Source organism: Hypanus sabinus, chromosome 13 (assembly GCF_030144855.1).
Source record: "Hypanus sabinus isolate sHypSab1 chromosome 13, sHypSab1.hap1, whole genome shotgun sequence".
Classification (NCBI taxonomy): domain Eukaryota; kingdom Metazoa; phylum Chordata; class Chondrichthyes; order Myliobatiformes; family Dasyatidae; genus Hypanus; species Hypanus sabinus.
In genome coordinates, this window is record NC_082718.1 from 21,540,796 (window position 1) to 21,567,890 (window position 27,095).

The 27,095-nt window shown below is 42.4% G+C and overlaps 1 protein-coding gene across 1 annotated transcript in view; it reads right to left on the minus strand.

Moving 5' to 3' along the window:
• Positions 1-3,014: 3,014 nt before the first annotated feature.
• The window catches only part of dhtkd1 (dehydrogenase E1 and transketolase domain containing 1), a 63,334-nt gene continuing 39,253 nt past the window's right edge, over positions 3,015-27,095 (minus strand). The window contains exons 10-17 of the mRNA XM_059987298.1: positions 25,921-26,060; positions 23,815-23,965; positions 20,731-20,837; positions 18,465-18,629; positions 12,419-12,501; positions 11,177-11,343; positions 9,052-9,137; positions 3,015-5,006 (exon numbers count right to left, since the gene is read on the minus strand). Of these exons, the coding sequence (XP_059843281.1) occupies positions 4,905-5,006; positions 9,052-9,137; positions 11,177-11,343; positions 12,419-12,501; positions 18,465-18,629; positions 20,731-20,837; positions 23,815-23,965; positions 25,921-26,060 (1,001 nt within the window). The 3' untranslated portion in view covers positions 3,015-4,904. The remainder of the gene's footprint in view (positions 5,007-9,051; positions 9,138-11,176; positions 11,344-12,418; positions 12,502-18,464; positions 18,630-20,730; positions 20,838-23,814; positions 23,966-25,920; positions 26,061-27,095) is intronic.

Below are 27,095 nucleotides of genomic sequence, written 5' to 3' on the forward strand. Positions count from 1 at the left end.
CCTATTTGTGATAGATGTCAGGCTGAGATAGCATCTTTAACTCATATGTTCTGGTCATGTCTGCTTTTGGAAAAATATTGGAAAGATATTTTTGATATTATCTCTGCGGTATTGAACATTGATTTACAACCTTATCCTATTACTGCAATTTTTGGTTTACCAATGATGGACTCAGTCCATTTATCCTCTTCCGCTTGTCGAATGATTGCATTTCTTACACTAATTGTTAGAACTATTTTGTTGAATTGGAAAGAAATTAATCCTCCTACTGTATTTCATTGGTTTTCTCCAACTATGTTATGTCTAAATTTAGAAAAAATTAGAAGTGGTGTATTTGATACTTCTATTAAATTTGAAAAGATATGGAGACCATTTATTCAATATTTTCATATGATGTAATATGACCCTGTTCCAGGCCTATTTGATTTTCCAGTTTTGATTCTATATATGTTGAGAGGATCAGAGTTGATGACACTGATGACTTTGTATTTTTGTGAGATATTATAAACAGCCCTTTTTTTTCTTTTTCCATTTCTTCTTTTTTTCCTTTTTTCTTTTTTTCCTTATTAGTTACTAGATTATTAGATTAGTTTTTTTGCATAATTTTTTTCTTTTTTTTTTTCTTTTTTCTTTTTTTTAATTATATTATGATATACATAGGTTTGCCTTGTTTATTTGTATATTGTATCATCTATGATTTGGGAATACCCATTTATACTGTAATTATTGCTTATATATTCTTTCATGTTCAGTTGAATTGTGTATGTTTGTAATCCCATTATCTATGTACCAATTTTATTTTCTTGATATTAATAACAATAATAAAAAGATTGAAAAAGAAAGAAAAAAAACAAAAAAGATAAGAAGTAACAGTGGGGAATAGGAGAGGGGAGAGGATTTTTTTTTTAACTGGATGTTCATGCTATCAGATTGGAGACTATACAGATGGAATACAAGGTGTTTCTCCTCCACCCCGAGGGTAGCCTCATCTTGACATATATCTGAATGGGAAGCGGACTGAAAATGTTTGGCCACAGGGCAGATTGAGCGGGGGTGCTTGACTGAGTTTGGAGTGATAAGCCGGCAGGACATTAGGTAATACAAAAGTGGGGAGGGCACCAGGGTCTGAGGAATGCGCACTTGGGATGAAACACGGGATTATGAGGGGCAGGGTATTGAAGATGGGGCACCAAATGTAAAGACTCCAGCTCCAATTTTTTTAATACACACACACACACTTTGGGTATTGGGATCCTCAGCACTTGCTCATTGTGCTCAGATCTCTAGAGTACCCCTTGGAAAATTCTGATTCATAGTTACAATAGACAAAAGCAACAGTGCCCTTTCTCACTGCTGATACTGATCACGTGTCCCCCATTTCTGTTTTAGTTCACTTTTTCCAAATTTCAAACGCCAGATTTTGGTCAACCATAGAATCTGTAGAATTGACTTTATTGCTTATATCCTTCATAAACATGGAGTAAAAATCTTTATGTTACATCAAGAACAGGAAAACAGATTATTATCTGAACGGTGGCCGATTAGGAAAAGGGAAGGTGCAACAAGACCTGGGTGTCATTGTACACCAGTCATTGAAGGTGGGCATGCAGGTACAGCAGGTGGTGAAAAGGGCAAATGGTATGTTGGTATTCATAGCAAGAGGATTCGAATACAGGAGCAGGGAGATTCTACTGCAGTTGTATAAGGCCTTGGTGAGACCACACCTGGAGTATTGTGTGCAGTTTTGGTCCCCTAATCTGAGGAAAGACATTCTTGCCATAGAGGGGGTACAAAGAAGGTTCACCAGATTGATTCCTGGGATGGCAGGACTTTCATATGAAAGAAAGACAGGATCGACTAGGCTTATACTCACTGGAATTTAGAAGATTGAGGGGGGATCTTATTGAAACATATAAAATACTAAAGGGATTGGACAGGTTAGATGCAGGAAGATTGTTCCCAATTTCGGGGAAGTCCAGAACGAGGGATCACAGTTTAAGGATAAAGGGGAAGCCTTTTCGGGACAAGATGAGGAAAAACTTCTTCAGAGTGGTGAATCTGTGGAATTCTCTGCCACAGGAAACAGTTGAGGCCAGTTCATTGGCTATATTTAAGACAGAGTTAGATATAGCCCTTGTGGCTAAAGGGATCGGGGGTATGGAGAGAAAGCAGGTACAGGGTTCTGAGTTGGATGATCAGCCATGATCATACTGAATGGCGGTGCAGGCTCGAAGGGCCAAATGGCCTAATCCTGCACCTATTTTCTATATCTCCATCTAAATGTGCAATTTATAAAAATTTATAATAAAATGTATGTGGAACAATATAACATCGAAATACTGTTGTGTCAGCATGAATTAATGAGTCTTTTGACCTAGTGGAAGAAGCTGTCCTGGAGCCTGTTGATCCTGTCTGTTATGCTGCAGTATTGCTGGATGGTGGCAGCTGGAACAGTTTGTGGTTGGGATGACTTGGGTCCCCGATGACCCTTTGGGCTTTTTTTTTTAAATACACACACCTGTCTTTGTAAATGTCCAGAATAGTGGGAAGTTCACATCTACAGATGTGCTGGGTTGTCTGCACCACTCTCTGCAGGATCCTGCAATCGAGGGAAGTACAGTTCCGATAGCAGGCAGTGATGCAGCCAGTCAGGATGCTCTCAATTGTGCCCCTGTAGAAAGTTCTTACGATTTGGGGGCCATACCAAGCTAGATCAAAGTTTCTCATTAGGACAATACAGCAACACAGTCTCATAGCTCCACTAAAGTCATGTTCAATACTGATCTCTGACTTGTTCTCTGTGGAGTTTGTATATCTTCTGTGTGAGTGATTGGAACTAAGAAATTTTAGTGGCTAATGAAACTTCATTAACCTGAAACATTGATGAGGGTGCATGTGGAGTATCGTGTTCAGTTTAGGTCACCTTGCTGTAGGAAAGGTTCAGTAAACTGGAAAGAGTGAAGGAATGAATGGCTTGCAAGGATGTTGCCAGGACTTGAGGGACTGAGTTGATAGGGGAGAGGTTCAGTTGGCTAGGACTTTATGCATTGGAATGTAAAAGAATGAGGGGTGATCTTATAGAGGTCTACAAAACCATTAGGGAGGCATAGAGGGGGTGAGTACACAGACTTTTTCTTCCCAGGGTTGGGGAATCAACAACCAGGGCATAGAGAGGATAGATTTAACAGGAGCCCGTTGGGCAATGTTTTCACTCAGAGGAGGGTCCAGAGGCAGAATGAGCAGCTGGGAAAGTGATTAAGGAAGTGTAGCAGCTCTGATTAGACCACATGAAGTGGTCTAATCAGGTCACCTCATTATAGAAAGGACCAGTACAGGAACAAACAAAGTTTAGAGGGATATGAGCTCAAAGAGGGCAAATGGGACTAACTAGATGGTCATTTTGATTGGCATGGACCAGTTAGTCTAAAGGGCCTGTTTTCATGCTTAGGACTCTTATAAAACTTATAAACCTATGCACAACAAAGACAACCATTTCTGATGGAAGGAAGATGATCAATCAATAGATTTTTTTAATTCAGCATATATAAATAGCTTTTAAATTGTCTGAATAAGGACAATAAAAGATTCTGCTGTTTTCACAGCCAGAAGTAGTAAATCAGGCAAATAGGCACGTGGAGTTTGTTCAACCAGTGTAATCGCAGACGGCGCAGTCAGCCACAGACAGACTTGAGAAGAGGAGGGCTACTAGTAGGTTTTTCACGTGTGTTGGTTCACTCACTAAGTGCCACAGAGCCAGTCAGCCAACTCTGGCCTTCAGGAACTCTGCCAACTCGGTCAGTGGTGATAAAGCTGCTCAAAGTACAAGACACCACAGTTGCCCATTCCTCCCCCAACCCCACAGGCAATATTCTGTGCCCTTGATACAGTGTTCATGTTTAAACCCCATGTTGTGAAACTTCTGTGTCCAGATTTAAAGTCAAGTTCACTCCCTCCCACCTGTACTCTATAACAGCCACAAGGTAATGCTGCAGCTCTGAAAAACCCTGGTTAGACCACACCAAGTTCTGATCTCATTATAGGAAGGGTGTAGAAGTTTTAGAGACTGCACTGAGGAGATTTACCAGGACACTGCCTCGATTAGCACGTTTAATGAGGAAAGGTTGAGTGAGCCAAGGCTTTTCCCTTTGGAGCAAAGGTGAACTGAAAGGTGACTTGATAGAGGTGTACAAGATAATTAGGGACATAGACAGAGAGGACAGCCAGCACCTTTTTCCCAGGGTGGAAATGGCTAACACAAGAGGGCATAATTTGGGTTCCCAAACAAAGTAACTGTGACAGGTCAATTTAAATGAGGCATGAAGAATTTCTACAAAGTGTGTGCATTGTGCACATTGCCACTGGCTGTTCAGTAGCAGAGCAGCACCATGCTTGCAGAACTGCTGGCTGAGGTATACATGAACACAGCACCCTACACTCCATGCATCAACTACAGAAGCTCAAACACAAGAGATTCTGCAGATGCTGGAAATCCAGAGTAGCACACACAAACTGCTGGAGGAACTCAACAGGTCAAGCATCTACGGAAAGGAATAAAGTGTTGACGTCCTAATGATGGGTCTCAGCCTGACCTGCAGAGTTTCTCCAGCATTTTGTGTAAATGAAGAAGCTACTCAGTCTGACAAGAAACATGAAACCGCTTTGAAACTAGACATTAGGTACACGTCAAGCAATCTAATTCATTCTAAACATCTCACTCTTTATCAATGCCATAGTATTTAATCCTTATTTCAACAGTGACAGAAAAGAATATTGTCACAGTTTCATTATTAAAGATCCAAGCCCTCACAAAGAAACCAGGTGAAGTAATAACAGTTTTGAAGAAAGTTAAGTTGTAGTTTCTCTCTAGTAGTTGAGAAGAGCAGAGACATTTTTAACAGTTCCCCTTAGGAGAAGGTTTTGTTGAGGAGGTCTTGATTTTGTTGCTGGTGAAGCGTTCCAATGCCAACTGCAGGAACGGCAAGAGCTGGCCGACTTACCAGCTTCAGCTGGAAACAAATGGAAAGATCATAAGAATTAAACTTATCATGCTGAATCGGGAACAGTAACAATTCCTAAATAATAATTGTGTGGTATACCAAGATAACAAGAGGCATTGTTAAAAAATGTTAGCAAAGCATAATTCTTTGAGGTGGCGTCACAGTTACACAGGGTCATAAAGCAACACACACAAAATGTTAGTGGACCGCAGCAGGCCAGGCAGCATCTATAGGAAGAAATACAGTCGGCATTTCGGGCTGGGACCCTTCATCAGGGTCATAAAGAGAGCCTTTGCTACATTGGCCTTATAAAATCGAAGTATAGGAGTTGGGATGTTATGTTTAAATTGTACCAGACATTAGCGAGGCCTGATTTGGAGTATTGTGTGCAGTTCTGGTCATCTACCTACAAGAAAGATACCAATAAGATTGAAAGAGTACAAAGCAAAATTACAAGGATGGTGCAGGGACTTGAGAACCTGAGTTATAAGGAAAGACTGAATAGTTTAGGACTTAATTCCCCAGAAGAATGAGGGAAAGTTTGACAGAGGTATACAAATTCTTGAGGGGTTTAGAGAACGTAAATGCAAGCAGGCTTTTTCCACAGAGGTTGGACGAGACTAGAGGTTGGGTCATAGGTCAAGTGTGAAAGGTGGAATGTCCAAGGGAACATGAAGGAAAACTTCTTCACTCAGAGTGGTGCAAGTGTGGAACAAACTGCCAATAGAAATGGTGGATGCAGGTTTGATTGCAAAATTTAAAAGTCTGGATAGGTACATGGGTGAAAGGGATGTGGCTGGCATGGTCTGGATGGGCAGAAGGGCCTGTTTCTGTGCTGTACTTTTCTGTGAGCTTAAGAGATCAAAAAAATTGTGCAACCTGTGTCAAGCAACTGAAATGAAGAGCAGGAAAATATTTTAACTTGGTAATTGCACATAATGCTAAAGTAATTAATTCAAGGGGACATACTTTTCACTCTCTACACCCATGACTATGCAGCTATACGTTTGCTGATGACACAACTGCTGTCAGCAGAATTTCAGATGAAGGTGTGAGATAGACTGGCTAGTTGAGTGGTGTCAAAACAACAACTTTGCACTCAGTGTTAGTAATTCCTCAGGAATGGGAAGTTGGGAGAACACACACGAGTTCTCGTCAAGGGGTCAGCGGTGGAAAGGTTGAGCATCTTGAAGTTCCTGGGCCGAGCGTATTGGTGCAATTACAAAGAAGGTATGAGAATGATTATATTTCATTAGGAGTTGGAGGAAATTGGGTATGTCACCAAAGAGTTAGCCTTTAGTGACAAATCAAAGTTCAAACTCCCAGCTACAATTAACTGATATTACCTTAACCAACACAGTGCTGACAGAGACAAGTCTCACCCTTCCTCCATCTTCCTCTGCAATCACATACCCAGCCTGTTTACCTCTAGGCTCCCATATCTGTCCTTCACAGACACACTTATGTTCACAGAATACGAAAGGATTTAAAGATGTTAGCAGGTACTTTTTGTTGTGCAGTTAATGTTTCAGTAATATTTGAGTAATCTTGCACATATATTGTTTAATTAAGCATTCGTGTTTATCTAAATAATTATGTTATATGTAAAAATACCTTAATTGCATACAGAATAGGTGCAAGCCTCACTAAAAAGTAAAGATGAAGTTACACCCATTTTCGGACCGCCTGCGTCTTCTTTTGAATTCATTTAATGTTTTCAAGTAACAAAACGTAATGCTTGTATCACAAATAAACTCTCCCCATGTTAACCAATCTATAAACACATTTAAAAAATACAGCTACATTTTGTTTGCAAGTAATCTATAATTCTTCTTCCAGCATTTAGTTTTGATTCAACTGATTAAAGTAAAACTCAATAAATGAAAATGGCACTTGAATGAAAAAGTTATCTAAACTGTCCCCAGTTTCACGCCTTTCAATGAAAATGTCCAACATGTTTAAATTTGGCACCAACACCCCAACTTACAAATGTTAACAACTGGAACTAAATTGGAACTCTCTCTGCTGCGAGACTGTTCTGGTTGCTGCGTGTTTCGTGAGATTTGCCCTGCTGTGAGATCAACTGGGACGGAGCCTATGGGCCTAGTCTGGTTGCTCAAGGCTCTGGGTCTATGACACAATTTGGTTCGGAATGTTGTTGCTTACTTTTATTGTTTGCAAGGTTTGTGTTCCCCCGCCCATTTCTCTGCACGTAGGGTGTTGGTCTTTTTTTAAAATTCAGTTCTTTTGGGTTTCTTGCTTTGTTGCTGCCCATGAGCAGATAAATTTCAAGTTTGTATAATCTATACATTCTTTGATAATAAACGTACTTTGAATCTTGAAGATTTACAAGAGATTTACAAGGATGCTGCAGGGATTCAGGAGACTGAGTTATGGAGAGGAGTTGAGCAAGTGAATTTTTGAAAAGGAAGGGTAACCTTATAGAGGGGTATAACATCTTGAGGGGCAAAGATACAATCTGTCTTTTTCTCAGGGCTAGGGAATCAAGAATTAGAGAGCATAGGTTTAAGGGAAGAAAAAGACTTCATAGAATCCTGAGGAGTAACTTTTTCCATCGAGAGAATTGTCAGTACGTGGAATGAGTTGCCAGACGAGGTGGTTGAGGCAAGTACATTAACAACGTTTAAAAAGCACTTGGACAGGAAAGGTTTAGAAGGATATGGGCTAAAATGGGCCTAGCTTAAATGGAACTTCTGGTAAAATGGTGGGTGTGCTCAGACGTAGCGGCTTCTACAGAGTCATCCAAATGTGTTACTGTCTTTTCAAATATACTTTTTTACAAACACAAGACCCTGCTGGGCATTAAGAACTTAAGGTACTGCAGGTCTACCTCATCAGCTAATTGCTCACATGGCGGGGAAATTGAAGGATCTGGTGGGGACTGTGATGCTCCCTGCTACAGAGAGGCGTTGCTGTGTGAAGGAGGTGTGCAGTCCAACAGCAAGTGATTGCCTTAGTCACTATTATTGTGGTCACAGGACCCTGCTGGACATCGGAGGTGTGAAATGCTGCAATTCATTGATTTGTTGGCGAACAGCACGGGAGCTGCAATGGCTTCAGTCACAGCCAGTACTATGCCTCAAGCTGTGATGTGGCCCATCTGCAGCCATCCGGGGGGATGCATCGGAGTCGGACACTCCACCAAAGCGCTGGAGGTGGTGTGTCGTGGAGTCGGTGCTTTCCCCAGTATTCGCTCAGCAAAAGACAAGCTGGATTGTGTTCCACTGCAAACTGCTGCAACTGTCATGGACTAAGGGATTTGCACTCTTTTTTTTTGTGTGACTGCATTTTACTGTTGTATTTTATGTGCTATATATGCTTGTGCTGCGTATGACTGCCGGTACTGTGTTTTGCACCTTCGCCCCGGAGTAACGCTGTTTCGTTTGGCCGCATTCATTATGATTGAATGCCAATTAAACTTGAATCTTGTTTGGCATGGGCCAAAGGGCTTGTTTTAGTGTTGTATGCTCTATGACTTCAATTCAAAACCTGGTAGTAAACTACATAGCAGATCATTGTGACATTACAACACTGTCCATTTCAAACGGTATTTTGATTGTAAAGTGGATAGGACTGGACTAGGTAGAATAGTAATTTGGCACGGAGTAGATGGATCAAAGGTCCTATTTCTGTACTCTATGACTCCATGACTTAAGGTCATTAAAGGACTGATGAAGGGTCTCAGCCTGATACTGTAAATTGACTATTTATTTCCTTAGTTGTTACCTAACCTGCTGAGTTCCTCCAGCATCTTGTGTGTGTTACTCTGGATTTCCAGCATCTGCAGAATCTCTTGTGTTTATTATTTTACTCTTAAAATGACCAATTTATAACATACCAACCACATATTAACAGAAACATTTACTATATTCAACACTGGTGCCCACACAGCTACATCCTCAGCCCTGTACACTTAAATTTCACAAGTCTAATACAAACAATATGAATTTGTATGAAAACTTACCAAACTCCAGAGAAGATGCTAAAATAATATTAATATAGAAGCATAAACTGCGAGTTTTTGTTGACTTACCTTGCATCCTAACTGTCTCTCAAATCTGGGGGATACAAAAAACCATGGGCCCATGTTCTGCGGCTCTTCTTGACTCCATACAAACTCTGTAAAGTAATTTCCAAATTCATTATTTCAAATATTCATTTGACATCAAGACCACTCAGACTTTTAACTTCTGTTTGTCATAGGTTAAGGGTGAAAGGTGAAGTGTACAGGGAGCATGAGGGGGAAACTTCCTTACTCAGAGGGTGGTGCAAATGTGAATGCGAGTTCAATTTCAACACTTAATGGGAGGTTTGGATAGGTTATGTAGATAGGAGGGGTGTGGAGGGCTATGGTCCAGGTATAGGTGAATGGGACTAGGTAGAGTAAAAGATTGGCACAGAGCCTGTCTCTTTGTTATGGTGCTCTGTGATTCTGTTGTTGTTGAGTGCCATCAAGTGATCATTGACTCATGGATTATGTAGTTGTCATGAAAAACATTCAGTTCTCATGGCAAGATACATAAGAAAATTGCCAGGCCCTTCTTTCATGCAGGTACTGCTGCTGCCCAGGTCGGGAGCTGGCCGGATTTTATCTCAGGATCATCTGCTCTGAAGTCCAGTGCTGGTGCCACTACACCACCAGCCAGCCCAATTGTGACTCTATTACTCCAGTAAAGCTCACAACAGCAGAACCTCCACCACAATTATTATCCACACTGGTGCCCACAAAGCTGTGTCCTCAACCCCCTACTCTGCTCCCTGTACACTCACAACTGTGGAGCCAGATTCTGCTTGAACTCACTCATCCTCTTTTCTCACTATTTATTTACTTGTGATTTTTATGCATTGTACTGTACTGCTGGTGTAAAACAACAAATTTCTGGGTTTATGACAGTGGAAACATCTCTGATTCTGATTACTTTGTACTAAAATGTACTTTGTTGTGGTTCTAATTGTGTTCTTTCTTGGAAGAACTGTGTATAATTTTTGTTTATGTTTTTCTTACACGACGCTACGTGTCTGTGACACTTCTACAAGTCCAGTTTTTAACTGCACTTGTGCATATATGGACTTCAGTAGATGACAATAAACTCCACTTTGACTTTGATTTCAACATAGTGTCAGGCTCCTGCTAAGAGTGCCAAGTCCCTTCAAATGTCATCTGGGTATTTCCTTCCATAAGTGCTACCTGATTTGCTGAGCTCCACCAGCACTTTGTGTGTGTTTCCAGCATCTGCACAATCTCTTGTACCTATAATTAAAGATGAACTGTTATGACCTTGCTCCTGCGCTGCATTTTCTCTGCAGCTGTTGCATTTTATTCTGCTCTTGCTTTAGCTTGTTCAACCTCAATGCTCTTCTGTAATGATTTGATCTGTAAGGGTAGTATGCAAGGCAAGCTGTTACCTGTACCTCAGTAAATATGACAATAATAAACTAATTTCAATTCTTACACTGCAAATGTCCCTCCACAGCTCATGTGCACAATTAGTCACTCAGCCTGCCAAAGCGTGGAACCATTGAAAGCCTGAGAGATATGAGCAAAACAGAGAAATATACAGCAAAGAAAACATCTAATGGAAAAGAAACTTAGTAACAGACAATAAAACATTTACCCAAGTCTTGAAATAAACTTGGCTTGGTTACCACTCCAAGGCTGGTGTGACAGGGTGGCACATTAGTGTAGTGGTTAGCGTAACACTATTACAGCGCTAGTGATCCTGGTTCAATTCCTGCCACTGTCTGTAAGGAGTTTGTACGTTCTCTCCATGACCATGCAAGTTTCTACTTAATGCTCTAGTTTCCTCCCACATTCCTAAGACGTACAGGTTTAAAAAGGATCAAGTTCTTCCTGGCGTATTTGATGAATAAACTCTTTTTGGGCTTCCAGCTGAGTGCAGGTATCAATTTAAACCTACGCTTCGATGACAAACTTTTCCATCTTCATCAGGGATGGCGGAGATTGTCAGTGAAAGGACAGTAATAATCAATACCTGTACCTGGATGGAAGGCCAAGGAGTGTTTATTCAATGTACAAGTTAATAGGTTAATTGGTCACAGGGCTGTAATTGAGTGGTATGAAATAGTTGGGCCGGAAGGGCCTGTTACTGTGCTGTATCGCTGAATCAAATAAAAATAACATTTTAAAGCACCCTGACCTTTTGCATGTTTGAATCTCTCCATATGCAGCTGAAGTTGTTGTAGTGGGAAGGGACAGAGTTCTTCTACCCTGACCAGTGCTGTGTTCTGTGCAGCTTCCAATGTCTCTCTGTGTTTAAGCAGCGTGTAATAGTGTTTTCCAGAGCAGAATACCACCCGCGTCACACTGCAACAAGAAATCATGAAAAATACAATTAATTCTTCCAATTTTGAAGTTAAAATTTATGACTGCAAAGTGTTCATATATACAGCCTTATTTCTGTAGTATGGCCCAAGGTAGTTTGGAGAGGTTTACCAATATGGTACTGGTGACTGAAAAAGACCAGTGTTGGGATAACAAGAGGTGAAGATGAGCTTTATTAAATTACACGATGGGTGTTGATAGAACCATTAAGAAAAAATGTAATTTTAGAGCAGAAATAAGGAGACATTTTGTTTGGTCAGAGGATGGTGAAACTATGGAATTCATTGTCAAGTCATTAGGTATACTTAAAGCAGAGGATTCTGCTTTGATAGGATTCAGAATTAGATTCATTTATTTATCACATAGGGTTAATGCATCATTTGTGTAACACCCAACACAACCCAGGGATGTGCTGGGGGCAGCCTGCACGTGTCGCCACACATTCCGGCACCAACCCATCCAACCAATATAGTGGGGGGAGTCTAAGATCAGAGGGCACAGCCTCAGAGTAGCAGGATTTCCCTGTAGAACAGAGACGAAGGGGAGTTTCTTCAGCCGGAGAGCTGTGAATCTGTAGACTATTTTATAATGTCCGTGACAAATGTAGTGCATTCATTCAGATTCTCTGACAAGTCCTTGAACTCAGCCCAATCCACCAATTCGAAGCAGTCCTGTAGCCACGACTCTGCCTCCTGTGACCAACTCTTTGCTCTCCTTATCTCATGTGCCCTGCTCTTTTAGCCTCTGCCTGTATGCAGTAGGAGGAGGACAGCCAAGTGGTCAGATCTCCCGAAATGCAGGAAATTCTCTGGGTGCTTCAGTTTCCTCCCACTTCCCAAAGACGTACAGTTGGGGCTAGCAAGTTGTGGGCATGCTATGTCGGTGCCAGAATCATGGTGACATACACGGGGAGCACATCCTGGAACTGTGTTAGTTATTGACGCAAATGACACATTTCACTGTGCGCTCCAATGTATGTGAGACAAATAAAGCTCATCTTCCTTTAACCCTTAATTTGTGCTTAAAGGCAATAGATTTGCAAAGAAAAATAAATTACTTTTTTGGATCAACTGATTCATCTCCTATGACAGGTTTAAAGGTGGTTCCAGGTGCCATTTCATCCAGGCCAGAGACTGCAGCCTTCAGAAAGAAGAGAGAAAGTTAGTGTGGACAAAACTTGCTTTATTATAAATAGAATTAGTTGAAAAAGTATTGCCAAAATCAGTGGGAGACCTCTCATGTCTGATCTTCTACCACAGTGTCACTTTCCTGGACTAACACCTCATAGAAAACAGAACAGTACAACACTAAAACAGGCCTTTTGGCCCACAATGTTTGTTCCAAACTCAATGCCAAATTGAACTACATCCCTTCTGCCTGCTTATCATTCATATCCTTCTATTCCCAACAAAAGAGAGTTATGGCTATTCTTTACTTGGATCTTCAGAAGGTCTTTGACAGGGTGCTGCACCTGAGGCTGCTTAACAAGATGACAGCCAAAAAAATACAGGGAATATATTAGCATAGATGGACGATTGGATGAATGGCAGGAGGTAAAGAGTGGCAACGAAGGGGGCCTATTCTGGTTGATTAGTGGTGTTCGGCAGGGATGGGTATTGGAACCGTTTCAGTGATGGGCCGAGTGAAGTTATCCCAAGTGGTTCAAGAGCCTGGTGGCCGAGGGGGAATAACTGTTCCTGAACCTGATGGTGTGGGACCTGAGGCTCCTGTAACTTCTTCCTCGTGGCAGCAGCAGGAAGAGAGCCCAGCCTGGATGGTGGGGGTCCTTGCTGATTGATGCACCAGACAGACCGTGGTGAGGGCTTTAGCAGTGGTGGACTGGGCCATATACACAACATTTTGTAGGATTTTCCATTCATGGACATTGAGGCTTCCACACCAGGACATGATGCAGCCAGTCAATATACTTTCCACCACCACACACATCTAGATAAGTTTGTCAAAGTTTTAGATGTCAAGCCTGATCTTCACTTTGAAGGAAGTAGAGGCACTGCCACGCTTTCTTTGCAATTGCACTTATGTGCTGGGCTCAGGACAGATCCCCTGAAATGATAACACGGAGGAATTGAACCTTGCTCCACCTCTGATACCCAATGTGAATGGCTCACGGACCTTCAGTTTCCTTGTCCTGAAGTCATTAATCAGCTCCTTGGTCTTACTGACTGTGAGTGAGAGGTTGCTGTTGTGGCACCACTCAGCCAGATTTTCAAAAGGGTGATGATCTGTCACCACCTTTGATTCAGCCAATGGCAATGGCATCATCAGAGAACTTAAAGATGGCATTAGTGCTGTGCTTAGCTTCACAATCATAAGTATAAAGTATACAGCCTAGTTGTGCACCTGTGCTAACGGAGATCGTGGAGGAGATGTTTGTTGGCAATCTGAACTCAGCAAGTGAGGAAATTGAGGATCCAATTGCACAAGGAGGTATTGAGGCTAAGGTCTTAAAGCTTACTAATTAGCTTTGCCGGGATGATGGTATCGAATGCTAAGCTGTGATCAATAAAGAGCACCCTGATGTATGCAGCTTTGCTGTCCAGATGTTACAGGGTTTAATGAAGAGACAATGTGACGGCATCTGCTGCAGACCTGTTGTCCGGTAGGCAAATTGGAGCAGATCTAAGTTGCTTCTCAGGCAGGAGTTCATATGTTTCATCACCAAGCTCTCAAAGCACTTCATCACTGTGAATGTAAATGCTACTGGATGATAGCCACTGAGGCAAGTTACCATGGTCTTCTTAGGTACCAGTATAATTGAAGCCTTTCTGAAGCAGGTGAGTACCTCAGTGCCAAAGCAAGAGGTTAAAGATCTCAGTGAACGTTCCAGACAGTTAATCGGTGCAGGTCTTTAGCACTTAGCCAGGTATCCCACCTAGGTCAAATGCTTTCCATGGGTTTATTTTCCTAAAGAATACTCTCACATTGGCCTCCGAGATTGAAATCACAGTGTCATCGGGGGCTGTGGCAGTTTGTGAAGTTTCCTCCATGTTTTGATGGTCAAAGCAAACATAGAAGGCATTGAGCCCATTTGGGAATGAAGCCTTGTTGTCACTTCTGCATTTGGTTTCACTTTGTAGGAGGTGATAGCATTCAAGCCCTGCCACATCTGTCGAGCATCTTTCAGTGATTCGTTTGTTCCAGAACTGCTATATCACACACTAGATGTTTTCTAGAGATCATACCTGGACCTCTTGTATCTAACTTGGCCACCAGAACTGAATGTCAATGATCGAGCCCTCAGCAGTTGATGGATCTCATGGTTTATCCAGGGCTTCAGGTTGGATTGGGCAAAGGAGTAGCAAATGCAATATAGTGTAGGGAAGTGCATGGTCACACACTTTGGAAGAAAGAGTAAAGACATGGACTATTTTCTAAACAGGGAGCAGTTTTAAAAATCTCAGGTGCAAAAGGAATTGGGAGTCCTTGTGCAGGATTCCCTAAAGGTTAACTTGCAGATTGAGTCAGTGGTAAGAAAGGCAAATGCAGTATCAGCATTCATTTGAGAGGACTGGAAGATAAGAGCAAGGATGTGATGGTGAGGTTTTATATGGAATTGGTCAGACAGCACTTGGAGAACTTTGAACAGAACAACTTTGAACAGTTTGGGGCCACGTCTGAGAAAATATATGCTGGCATTGGAGAAGTTCAAAAGGAGGTTCACAAGAATTATTCCAGTAATGAAAGGATTAAAGGATTAATGAATGAGGAGCATTTGATGGCTCTGGGCCTGTATTCATTGGGGTTTAGAAGAATGGGGAAGGGGGGTAATCTCATTAGGGAGCTGCGAACTTTAAACATTCCAGGCACATTGACACGCAGAAAACACAGCAACAGCACAGCCATCAGTAGTTTTGTTTCCTGAAATCTTCTGCCAAAGCAGCAAGATTTTCATCACAATCCATTGCCTTGGAGATAAAGTCTTCCCGGTCCCAATCCAGGTGGGATGTTTTGCAACATGCCATTCTGGAACACAAGATCTTTGTTTCTTTCGCTGACTGTTATAACCAAAGGACTGCCACACCACAACCGTTTCTTTCGCTCTCCAACAGGTAATATTCATATTCATGAATGCAGCCAAACAAAACTGCGTTCCTCCAGTGGCAAGATGTAAAACATAGTACCATCAGTTACACACGGCACAAGTCACATGTAGTTATGATAGCTGTTGTCCTGAAGCCATGATTCTGCAAGAACAAGCACATAGCAGTCCAGTCATCACTTGCTAGTGCAGCTGCAGATGAACACAGTCCAGCTGTTCTTCCATAGAGTGAAAGCTAGAGGGCAGCACCAACCCAGCATGGGCACCTGCTGCACCTTACTGCCTCTGGAGTCTCCTCCCCTGCGTGGCTGCAACAGGTGGCTTGTGGCCTGGTCAGCACAACTATTGAGGTTACACAGCTCCCCTGGCATCGATCTTTCCATTGAACCACTGAACTATCCCACAGGTCTTGCAGTCGCAAGAAAAACATCCAAGACTATAATTTGGACTGTTTGTTGGACCACGCATCGCCTCTGACACCTTCCTGTAACCGGCAGTAACATGGTATTCAACAGGGCCAGCTCCACCACTTTCGAGCTGCTTGCTAAGGAAGTACACCTGCAGTACTTGATTTCTTAAAACCCATCAGTGCCTACCGATCACAAAAAAAGACTAAAGAATGAACTCGTCACGGCATGGCCCAGGTCCTAATGCAAAGTTCAATCTGCTATTTGGACATTCTAAATGCCAGCCCATATAGACTGGAAAGGCAGGGTGTCAAAAGCCGGGCGAGGTTGGATCGCCAAGCTGATTCTGAGAGGTCAAGAACAGTTCCATCGGCAGCAAAATCTAGACCCGGAGCGATTCACCGGTGGCAGGGGCGGGTCCTAGTGCAAGATTCAGACAATTTAAATGCCAGCCCAAGTAGTCAGAGGGCTTCTCTCCCTGCGGCACTAAGGCAGTGAGACCGCCCTCACTGCGTACTTCGTGTCCACGGACTTGTGGTGATTTGCCCCACTAATATGATGAACCAAATACCGAGGCTTTGGGCCTACTCCGGGCTTGTCTGGGGATTTGGATCTCAGGATTCAATTTGGTTCAGAATGCTGTTGTTGCTTGCTTCCATTGTTTACGTGATTTGTTTTGCTTTTTTCCCTCTTTTTCTGTGGGCACTAGGAGTTCGATCTTATTATTTTAATTGGGTTCTTTCATGTTCCTTGCTTTGCAACTGCCTGTAAGCAAACAAATCTCAAGGTTCTATAATGTATACATTCTTTGGTAACAAATGCACTTTGAAACAATTACACCTTTGTTTGGACCCTGAGAGGCTGCTGCCATCGAGAGGCCATCTTGCTGGAAACCATTCCATTATCTGCCATTGTCAATGCTCCTCCAAGCCATCAGCAATTGAATGGGAAGGTTCTGCCCTGACCTTGTCCCATCATGTGGAGGATGTGGGGGGGGGGGGGGGGGGGGAAGAGTGCTGTAACAAAATTCATCCGTCAAACCTGTGTGAAAGTTTAACAGCTGGCTAACTCATGTTCCAAGCTTTAATTGGCTTTTGTTCCTCTCAAGAACTTTGACCGTTCTAAAATCTGTTTTAAAATGAGGTAGTGATTCAAATTTTTTTCAGTAGTTTGATCTTAAAATAATTAAATGCAGCAAATGCAAATTGGGAAGGTTTTGAGGGACATGGGCAAATGGGAATAACTTAGATGTATAATCCTGGTTGATAAGTTACAGAACCTGTGCCTCTGATCCTCCCTCTACGATTGGATCTTCGACTTCCTAACTGGAAGACCACAATCTATAAATGTTTCTGTGCTGTAGTGTGTAATATGACAATAACTCCTCCTCGCTGATGATCACCTCTGGTACACCTCAGGGGTGTGTGCTTAGCCCACAGCTCTACTCTCTCTATACCCATGACTGTGTGGCTAGACATAGCGCAAATACAATCTTATAAATTTGCTGATGATACAACCGTTCTTACTAGAATCTCAGAAGGAGACAAAAGGGCATACAGGAGCGAAATATGCTAACTAGTGGAGTGGTGCCACAGCAACAACTTGGCACTCAACATCAGTAAGACGAAAGAGCTGACTGTGGACTTCAGGAAGGGTAAGAGGAAGGAACATATACCAGTCCTCCTAGAGGGATCAGAAGAGGAGAGAGTGGGCAGTTTCAAGTTCCTGGGTGGCAAGATCTCTGAGAACCTAACCTAGTCCCAACATATCGATGTAGTTATACAGAAGGCAAGACAGTGACTATACGTCATTAGGAGTTTGAAGAGATTTGGTATGTGAACAAATACACTCAACAACTTCTACAGTTGTACTGTGGAGAGGATTCTGACAGACTGCATCACTGTCTGGTACAGAGGGGCTACTGCACAGAATCAAAAGAGCTACAGAGGGTCATAAATTTAGTCGGCTTCATCTTGGATGCTAGCCTACAAAGTACCCAGGAGATCTTCAAGGAGCAGTGTCTCAGAAAGGCATCGTCCATTAGGCAGTGGCACCTCTAGCACCCAGGGCATGCCCTTTTCTCACTGTTACCATCAGGTAAAAGGTACAGAAGCCTGAAGACACACACTCAGCGATTCAAGAACAACTTCTGCCCCTTTGCCATCTGATGCTTAAATGGACATTGAACCTGAGAACACTACCTCACTTTTTGAATATATATTATTTCTGTTTTACACAATTTTTAATCTATTCAATACACACATAATGTAATTTATTTATTTATCTTCTATATTATGGTATTGCACTGAGCTGCTGCTGCGAAGTTAACAAATTTCACATCACATGCCAGTGATAATAAACCTGATTCTGATCAGCATGGATGAGTTGGGCTGAAAGGTTTTTTTTGATATGTATGGTACTATGCAAAAGTCTTATGTGCATATATATAGCCAGGGTTCCTAGACTTTTGCACAGGACTGTACGTTGTGAAAGTTGTTATTTTGTGGCAGCTGTACAGTGCAAAATATATAAAAATTTACTAATTACTATTGATCGATTTTTCTATAAGGAGTGCAAATAGAAAGCAAAACCAAGCAAATGCTCTGCATGTGACTGAGCAGACTGGGTATACTCACAGGGAGGCGAAGTAGGATTTTCGGAGAGGCCACCACAAGGGGCTTCCGAAAGTTGCGAATCATCTGTCGGCGCAGTAGGTGGAAGTACTGTGACGGGGTAGTCGGGTGCACCACAGACATGTTTACATTGTCACCATCCACGCCTTCTTCTTTGCTGTCACACAACTGCAGAAGAAAAGAGTAAATCAGAAAAAATGTGTGAAAGCTCCCCGGTGCGCCATCCCTTTGAACCATCACACCAGGCTGTACAAGGACGTTCCTACAGGGCAGTGATGAGGAGGGACTTCTTTAGCTAGAGGGTGGAGAATCTCTGGAATTCTTTGCTCAGACAACCGTGGAGGCCAAGTCTTTGGGTATATTTAAAGTGAAAGTTTGCAGGTTCTTGATTAGTAAGGGTTATGGGGAGAAGGCTGGAGAATAGGGTTGAGAGGGATAATAAGTCAGCCACAGTGGAATGACAGAACAGATTCAATGGGCTGAATGGCCTGATATTACTACTATGTCTTACCATCTTATAGCAAATCAAATCTATCAGCATGCTGAAGAAAGGGTGGTTTTGCTGAAAATACTGTGTTTTACAGTGATTTTAGAGGGGTTGTGATTTGTCATTGGTAAAGTATAGGAAATATAGAAGAGTTAATGAAAGGATTTAATGTTGGACGGTGGCTTGCAAGGATTCTACAGGCCTTGGAGTACGTGCAACAGAGATTAAAAGGTGTGATACCAGAACATGGATAAATTCCAAATGGAAAGTTCATAACTTTGACATTAGTGTAAGTGCAAACACGAGAATATCTGCAGATGCTGGAAATCCAAAGCAACGCACACAAAATGCTGGAGGAAATCAGCAGGCCAGACAGCATCGATGAAAAAGAGTGAATAGTTGACATTTCGGGCCAAGACCCTTCATCAGGACCAGAAAAAAAGATGAGGTCAGAATAAGAAGGTGGGAGCAGGAGAGGAAGAAGTACAAGGTGGTAGGTGAAACTGGGAGAGGGAGAGGCGGTGAACTAAAGAGCTGGGAAGTCGATTGGTCTAAGTCATAAAGGGCTGGAGAAGGGGGAAATCTGACAGGAGAGGACAGTAGACCATGGAAGAAAGGGAAGGAGAAGCAGCACCAGAGGGAGGTGATGGGCAGGTAAGGAGTAAGGTGACAGGGGAAACAGGAATGGGGAATGGTGAAAGGGAGGGTGGGGGGCAATTACCAAAAGTTCGAGAAATTGACGTTCCTGCCATCAGGTTGAAGGCTACCCAGTTGGAATACAAGGTGTTGCTCCTCCAACCTGAGTGTGGCTCATCATGGCAGTAGAGGCCATGATAGACTGATGTCAGAATAGGAATGGGAAGCAGAATTGAAATGGGTGGCCACCAGGAGATCCCACTTTTTGGGGTGGATAGAGCTAAGGTGTTCAGCGAAGCACTCTCCCAATCTAAATCGGATCTCACCAATATGGAGAAGGCTACACTGGAAGCACTGGATACAGTTGATGGCCCCAAGGGACTCGCAGGAGAAGTATGAAGAGGCCACCCATTTCAATTCTACTTGCTGTTTATGTGTTCTACTTTCCGTTGAAGTTAGCAAAGATTCGGCACGTCATCTGAAACTTTGACAAATATGCGGTGGAGAGTATATTGACTGGTTACATCATGGCCGGGTATGGAAGCATCAGTACCCTTGAATGGAAAAGCCCACAAAAAGTAGTGGATACGGCCCAGTCCATCATGGGTAAAGCCTTCCCCACCACTGAGCACAAATAGATGGAGTACTGTTGCTGGAAAGCAGCATCTATTACCAAGGACTCCACCATGCATGTCAGGCACTCCTCTCGCTGCTGCCATTAGGAAGGAGATACCGGAGCCCCAGGACCCACACCACCCTGAACCATCAGGCTCTTGAACCAGAGGGGATAATTACATGCAGTGTTCCCTCCAATGAAGAGAAAAACCCCAGCTCTCTTGACTAATCATCTCTTGCAGTGCTTGGATAGTAAGTCAAGATTCAGAATATTGCACTTGGCTTGTGTATTTAGCCTTAGTCTCACTTTCAAAGACTCTACAACTCATCTATTCTCAGGTTGTTTGTGTATAGTTTTACTTTAATTCTATTATATTTCTTCATTCTACTGTGAATACCAAAATCAATCTCAAAGCAGCATATGCTGACACATACATACTTTGATAATAATCTTACTTTGAACTTTTGTCTCATTAAACACCGTATTTGAAGCGCAGTGGGCACTATGGGAGAGGAAAAGCAAAGGATTACCTGCAGGAAACGTTCTAAATGACAGGAGGAATGGTCCGGGCCTGCGCCATCGTATCCGTGAGGTAAGAGAATCACTATCGCACTTTGCAAGAGCCACTTGGCCTCACCTTCAAAGAAAGGCAGAGCATTTAGCGGTGGAAATTAATTGCTATGAAGTTTAAGTTCAAGCTCAAGTTTATTGCCATCCATGCCACCAAACTAAACAAAGTACCTGCAGACCAAGGTGCACAACACAGTGCACATAACTCGTCCATAACACAAGCTAATATTACCACAAATAAGTTCTGAAATAATAAGGTATATTCCAGAAGATTGATATTTAGCATAACATGAGACAATGACACAGGTAAAAAACAGTATAACGCTACTGGTGCTTCATAAGTGATGAGACCTGGGTGGTGGCATTGAGTTCAGTGGTCTCACAACCTGGGAGGAAAAGCTGTTTCCCATCCTAACAGTCCCTGTCTTAATACTATGATACCTCTTGCCTGATGGTAGGGGGGGTCTAAGAAATTGTGGGACGGATGTTAGGGTGCTTACGTATCAGTGTAGACTGGAGGTCCTCAGACACACATCTCGCCATTAAACATGGAGATCAAGCAAATAATATGAAGCCTGTGAGCAAAAAGTCTTAAGACCATAAGATGCAGGAGCAAAATTAGTCCATTCAGCCTACTGAGTCTGTCCTGCCATTGCCAGGGCTTATTTTTCTAATTCTTTACTTCCATTCCCCCACTTTCTTGCCATAACCTTCAACACTCTTTATTCACTTTCTTTGGTATTTTCTTTGCCAATAGCAGGCAATCGAGAAATAAACTCAAGGAAAAAAATATCACTTTAATTAATCCATTAACAAGATGTGAGGATTCTTCAATATCATGATTCAGCTAAAATTTAGCAAAAGTGTCTCCTTCAGGAATTCAACATCTCTGAAGATCCACCCTGGGTCTACCATACTAATGAAATTACAAAGAAGACACGCCAGCAGCTATACTTCATTAGGAGTTTGAGGAGATTTGCTATGTCACCAAATACTCTAGCAAATTTCCACATATGTACTATGGAGAGCATCCTAATTAGCTGCTTAACCATCTGGTATGGAGACACCAATGCACAGGAGTGGGAAAAGCTGCTGAAAGTTGTAAACTCAGCCATATTAACACTAATAAGTGCATGTATTGTGCAGAACAGGTAAACAGTAAACAGCTCGTTGTGCTCGTGACAAAACCTCAGTGGTGGCAGGGTATTCATTAGCCTCACTGGCTGGAATAGTTTTAGGCAGTTTTAGCTTCTTCCTCTTCACCATCAGATTTCTGAACTGGATGAACCAATCCATGAACAATGCCTCACTATTTTTGCTCTCTTTTCACCCAGTGGCTACTTCATTCGGTACACAAATGTCTAATTAACCAATCACGTGGCAGCAACTCAATGTGTCAAAGCATGCAGACATGGTCAAGAGGTTCAGTTGTTCAGACCAAACATCAGAAATGTGATCCAAGTAACCTTGCTTGTGGTATGATTGTTGGTGCCAGATCACCCAGGGCATGCTCTCTTCTCATTGTTATGACCAGGAAGGAGGGACAGAAGCCTGAAGGCACACACTTAGTGATTCAGGAACAGCTTCTTCCCCACTGCCATATCAATCCAAAACGGACATTGGACCGATGAACACTACCTCACTTTTTTTTAAGTGAGCAAACACGAGGGAATCTGCAGATGCTGGAAATTTAAACAACAACACACAGAAAATGCTGGTGGAACCCAGCAGGCTAGGCAGCATCTATAGGGAGAAGCGATGTCGACGTTTCGGGCCGAGACCCTTCGTCAGGACTAACCAAAAGGTAGTAAGAGATTTGAAAGTAGAGGGGGGAGGGGGAAATACGAAATGATAGGAGTAGACCGGAAGGGGTGAGATGAAGCTAAGAGCTGGAAAGGTGATTGGCAAAAGTGATACAGAGCTGGAGAAGGGAAAGGATCATGGGACAGGAGGCCTCAGAAGAAAGAAAGGGGGTGGGAAGCACCAGAGGGAGATGGAGAACAGGCAAACAACTAAATATGTCAGGGATGGGGTAAGAAGGGGAGGAGGGGCATTAACAGAAGTTAGAGAAGTCAATGTTCATGCCATCAGGTTGGAGACTACCCAGCTGGTATATAAGGTGTTGTTCCTTCAACCTGAGTTTGGATTCATTTTGACAATAGAGGAGGCCATGGATAGACATATCAGAATGGGAATGGGACGTGGAATTAAAATGTGTAGCCGCTGGGAGATCCTTCTTTTTCTGGCGGACTGAGCGTAGGTGTTCCACGAAACGGTCTCCCAGTCTGCGTCAGGTCTCGCCAATATATAAAAGTCCGCACCGGGAGCACCTGACACAGTATACCACACCAGCCGACTCACAGGTGAAGTGTCGCCTCACCTGGAAGGACTGTCTGGGGCCCTGAATGGTGGCCCATTTATTTTTTATTATTTCTGTTTTTGCGCTGTTTTTAATTAAACTATTTAATATAAATATTTTTACTGTAATTGATTTACTCTTTTTTAAAAATATTATCATGTATTGCATTGTACAAATTTCACGACATATGCCAGCGATATTAAACCTGACTCAGATTCTGAGGAGGATTAAGTTTGATATCAGACCCAAGTACAAGTATAGTTGTGTTGGCTGTTAACACAAATGAGGCATTTCACTGTATGTTTCATTGCACACCTGTAGCAAAGTGATTAGCATAACACTTTACAGCACCAACGATTGGGGTATAATTCCCACCATTGTTTATATGGAGTTTGTACATTCACCCCAGGATGGCTTGGGGTTCCTCCAGGTGCTCCAGTTTCCTCCCACATTCCAAAGATGTATGGGTTAGTATGGTTGGACTTGCTATGTTTGTGCCAGAAGTGTGTCAACTCTTGCGGGCTGACCTCAGCACAAGCTCGGAATGTGTCGATCATTGACCAATATAATGCATTTCTTTAAAATAAAGTTCATTTTCTTTGAATACACAAATCTGAGTCTGAATCCAGGAGGCTGCATGCTCACACAGAGAACAATTTGCCAAAATACAGAGGCTAAAGCTCACCGCTTGAGATGAAGGTGTCAAACATAATTTGGGCACCGTTGAAAAAATCCCCAAATTGGGCTTCCCAGATTGGGAGGATCCTTGGGCTCTCGATGCTCATGCCATACTCGAAGCCCAATACAGCCTCCTCAGACAACGGACTGTTGCACACCTGAAAAAAAGAAGATAATGCCAAGTTATTCTTCATAAGGATATTGTTACGACCTGAAAGGTGTGAAGGGTGCAGAGGAAGTTCACCAGGTTAATTCCAGAGATGAGGGGGTTAGACTACAAGGAGAGATTGCTTGGGACTGTAATTGCTGGAATTCAGAAGAATGAGAGGAGATCTTATAGAAACATATACAATTATGAAAGGGAAAGATAAGATAGAGGCAGGAAAAGTGTTTCCATGGGTAGGTGAGACTAGAATGAGGGGACATAGCTTCAAGATTCAGGGGAGTAGATTTAGGACGGAGATAAGGAGTAACTGCTTTTCTCAGAGAGTGGTGAATCTGTGGAATTCTCTGCCCAATGATGCAGTGGAGGCTACCTCAGTAAATATATTTACAATAAGGTTGGATAGATTTTTGCATAGTAGAGGAATTAAGGCAGGTAGGTGGAGATGAGTCCATGTCCAGATCAACCATGATCTTATTGAATGGTGGAGTGGGCTCGATGGGCCAGATGGCCTACTCTTGTTCCTATTTCTTATGTTCTTATGGGTTAAAAATATTTCACTAAGGCAAAATACATTTCATAAAACATAGAAAAGCACCAAACAGGACCTATGGCCAACAAGACATTGTAATCCACTCCAAGATCAATTTAACCTTTCCCTCCCATGTAGTCTATTGTCTGTTTCAAACTAAGAAAATACTGCAGGTGGATAATTCCTAAGACTTTGGTTCCCACCATATTTAAATGAATGGTTAAAGATCAACTTTATTTGTCACACGCACATCAAAACATACCATGAAATCATCGTTTGTGACAATGACCAAACCAGTCTAAGGATTATGCTGGGGGCAGCCCATAAGTGTCGCCCTGCTTCTGGCACCAAAATAGCATGCCCACAACTTACTAACCTTAACCGTTATGTCTTTGGAATGTGGGAAGAAATCAGAGCACACACGCACGCACACACACAGAGCTGGTGTACATACACAGCTGGTGTACACATACATATGGCCACAGGGAGAACATACAAACTCCTTACAGACAGTGGTGGGAATTGAACCAGTGATCGCTGGCACTGTAAAGAATTGTACTAACCGTACTGGGATGCTGCCTAGACTAGAGTCCCCATTTTATGATGATAGGCTGAGCGACCGAGAGCCTTTCTCGCTGGAGCAAGGGAGGATGAGAAGCAACTCGATTGAAGTGTATAAAATGATAAAATGCATAGACAGAGTGGACAGCCAGAGACACTTTTCTGGGACAGAAATCACTATTCCAAGAGGGCATAATTTTAAGGTGATGAGATGAACGTTTGGGGGCGGGGGGGGGGGGGGGAAGGAAGGGACGTCAGCAGTTAAGTTCTTTACACGCGGAGTGGTGAGTACATGGAAAGCCCTGCCATTACGGACACTTAAACTCCTAGATAGACATGTGGATGATAGAAAAACGGAGAGTGATGTAGTAGGCAAGGGTTAGATTGATATTTGAGGAGGTTTAAAAAGTCAGAACATCATTGGCTGAGAGTCTGTACTGTGCTGTGTTGTCCTATATTTTATAATCTATGTACACTATTCTATCTCAGTTTTAACTGTTTATTTATAGATTTAGTGAAGGTCTGGCTCGTCAGGCCACAGAGCTGTGCTGCCCTGCAATTCACCGATCTAATCCCAGCTGAATCGCAGGACAATTTACAATGATCAATTATCCTACTAACTGGTACATCTTTGAACTGTGGGAAGAAACCAGGGCATCCAGAGGAAACCCACTTGCAACACGGAAGGATGTAGAAACTTGCCAGAATTTAACTCTGAAGTCTGAAGCCCCAAGCTGTAGCAGCATCACCCTAACCACTAAGCAGCTGTACAAAGGATAAGACCAAAAGTAAACATTTAATCAACACAGTAAGTGGCTCAGCGAGACATGCTGAACTCTGTGAATCCGTTCTCATACCTCAAAGAATCCCGTTTGCTCCGGGCTGATATGGTTGAGTGGAATACACACGTCCCCAGTATCCTGGCAAACAAACATTGCGTGTCGCTGGCTGAAAGTTCCACGGCCAACATCTTGTCCGCTTAGTCGTATGTTAAAACCTTTGCAAAAGAAAGTGTCTCTGCATTACTCATCTACAGTTTGCATAATGTCTTCACATATCTACTTTTATTGGAATCATTGAACAGTAAGCGCACAAGAGGGAGGCTGGTCAGCCCTTTGCACAAGCAACAGATTCACACCACAACCTTGCTCTTCCCTGCAGTTCTAACTCATTTAAAAACTCATGCTCTCTGTATTACTTTTATTTGCAGTTTGTCTTCTTTAACACATTGGTTGTTTGTCAGTTTTTCATAGAACACCAGCACAGTACAAACCCTTCACCCCACAATGTTGTGCCAACTTGTATTCCTACTCCATGGTCCATCTAACACTTCCATCCTAGATAGCCCTCTATTTTTCTATCATCCATGAGCCTATCTTAAATTTCCCTAATGTATGCCTTTACCACCATCCCTGGCAGCTTGTTCCATGCACCCGCTACTGTCTGTATTAAAAAAAACTTACCTCCAACATCCCCCTATACTTTCCTCCAAACATCTAAAAAATCTATGCCTCCTTGTATTAGACAGTTTAACTCTGGGAAGAGTCTCTGGCTGTCCACTCCATCTATGCCTATGCATGGTTAATTTTTTAATAAATTCTATTGTATTTTTTCCCTCTCCAAATGCCTGCAAGGAAATAAATCCCAAGGCAGTATATGGTGACACATACATATTTTGAAAACAAATTTACTTTGAACTTTGGAAAGTTCTTGCTCAGTGTTTTTAAATAAAGACGTGTTTGAATCTGAACTCACCAATCTGTGAGGCGATATTTCTGAGGGAGCTAAAGATTTACTGCATTAAAAAGAACACAACACATCCCTTCAGTTCACCTTTGGTTCTCTGACAATCATCTTCATTCTCTCTGGGTCTTAACATATCCACCAAGGGGAGCTTCTCTCAATCTCCAGATTTATTTATTTATCACATGTACATCAAAAGATAGTGAAATGTGTTGTTCACATTGATAGACACAGACTAATGATGTATACAGCTATATATAGTTAAATGTGATCTACTTAGTGGAATATC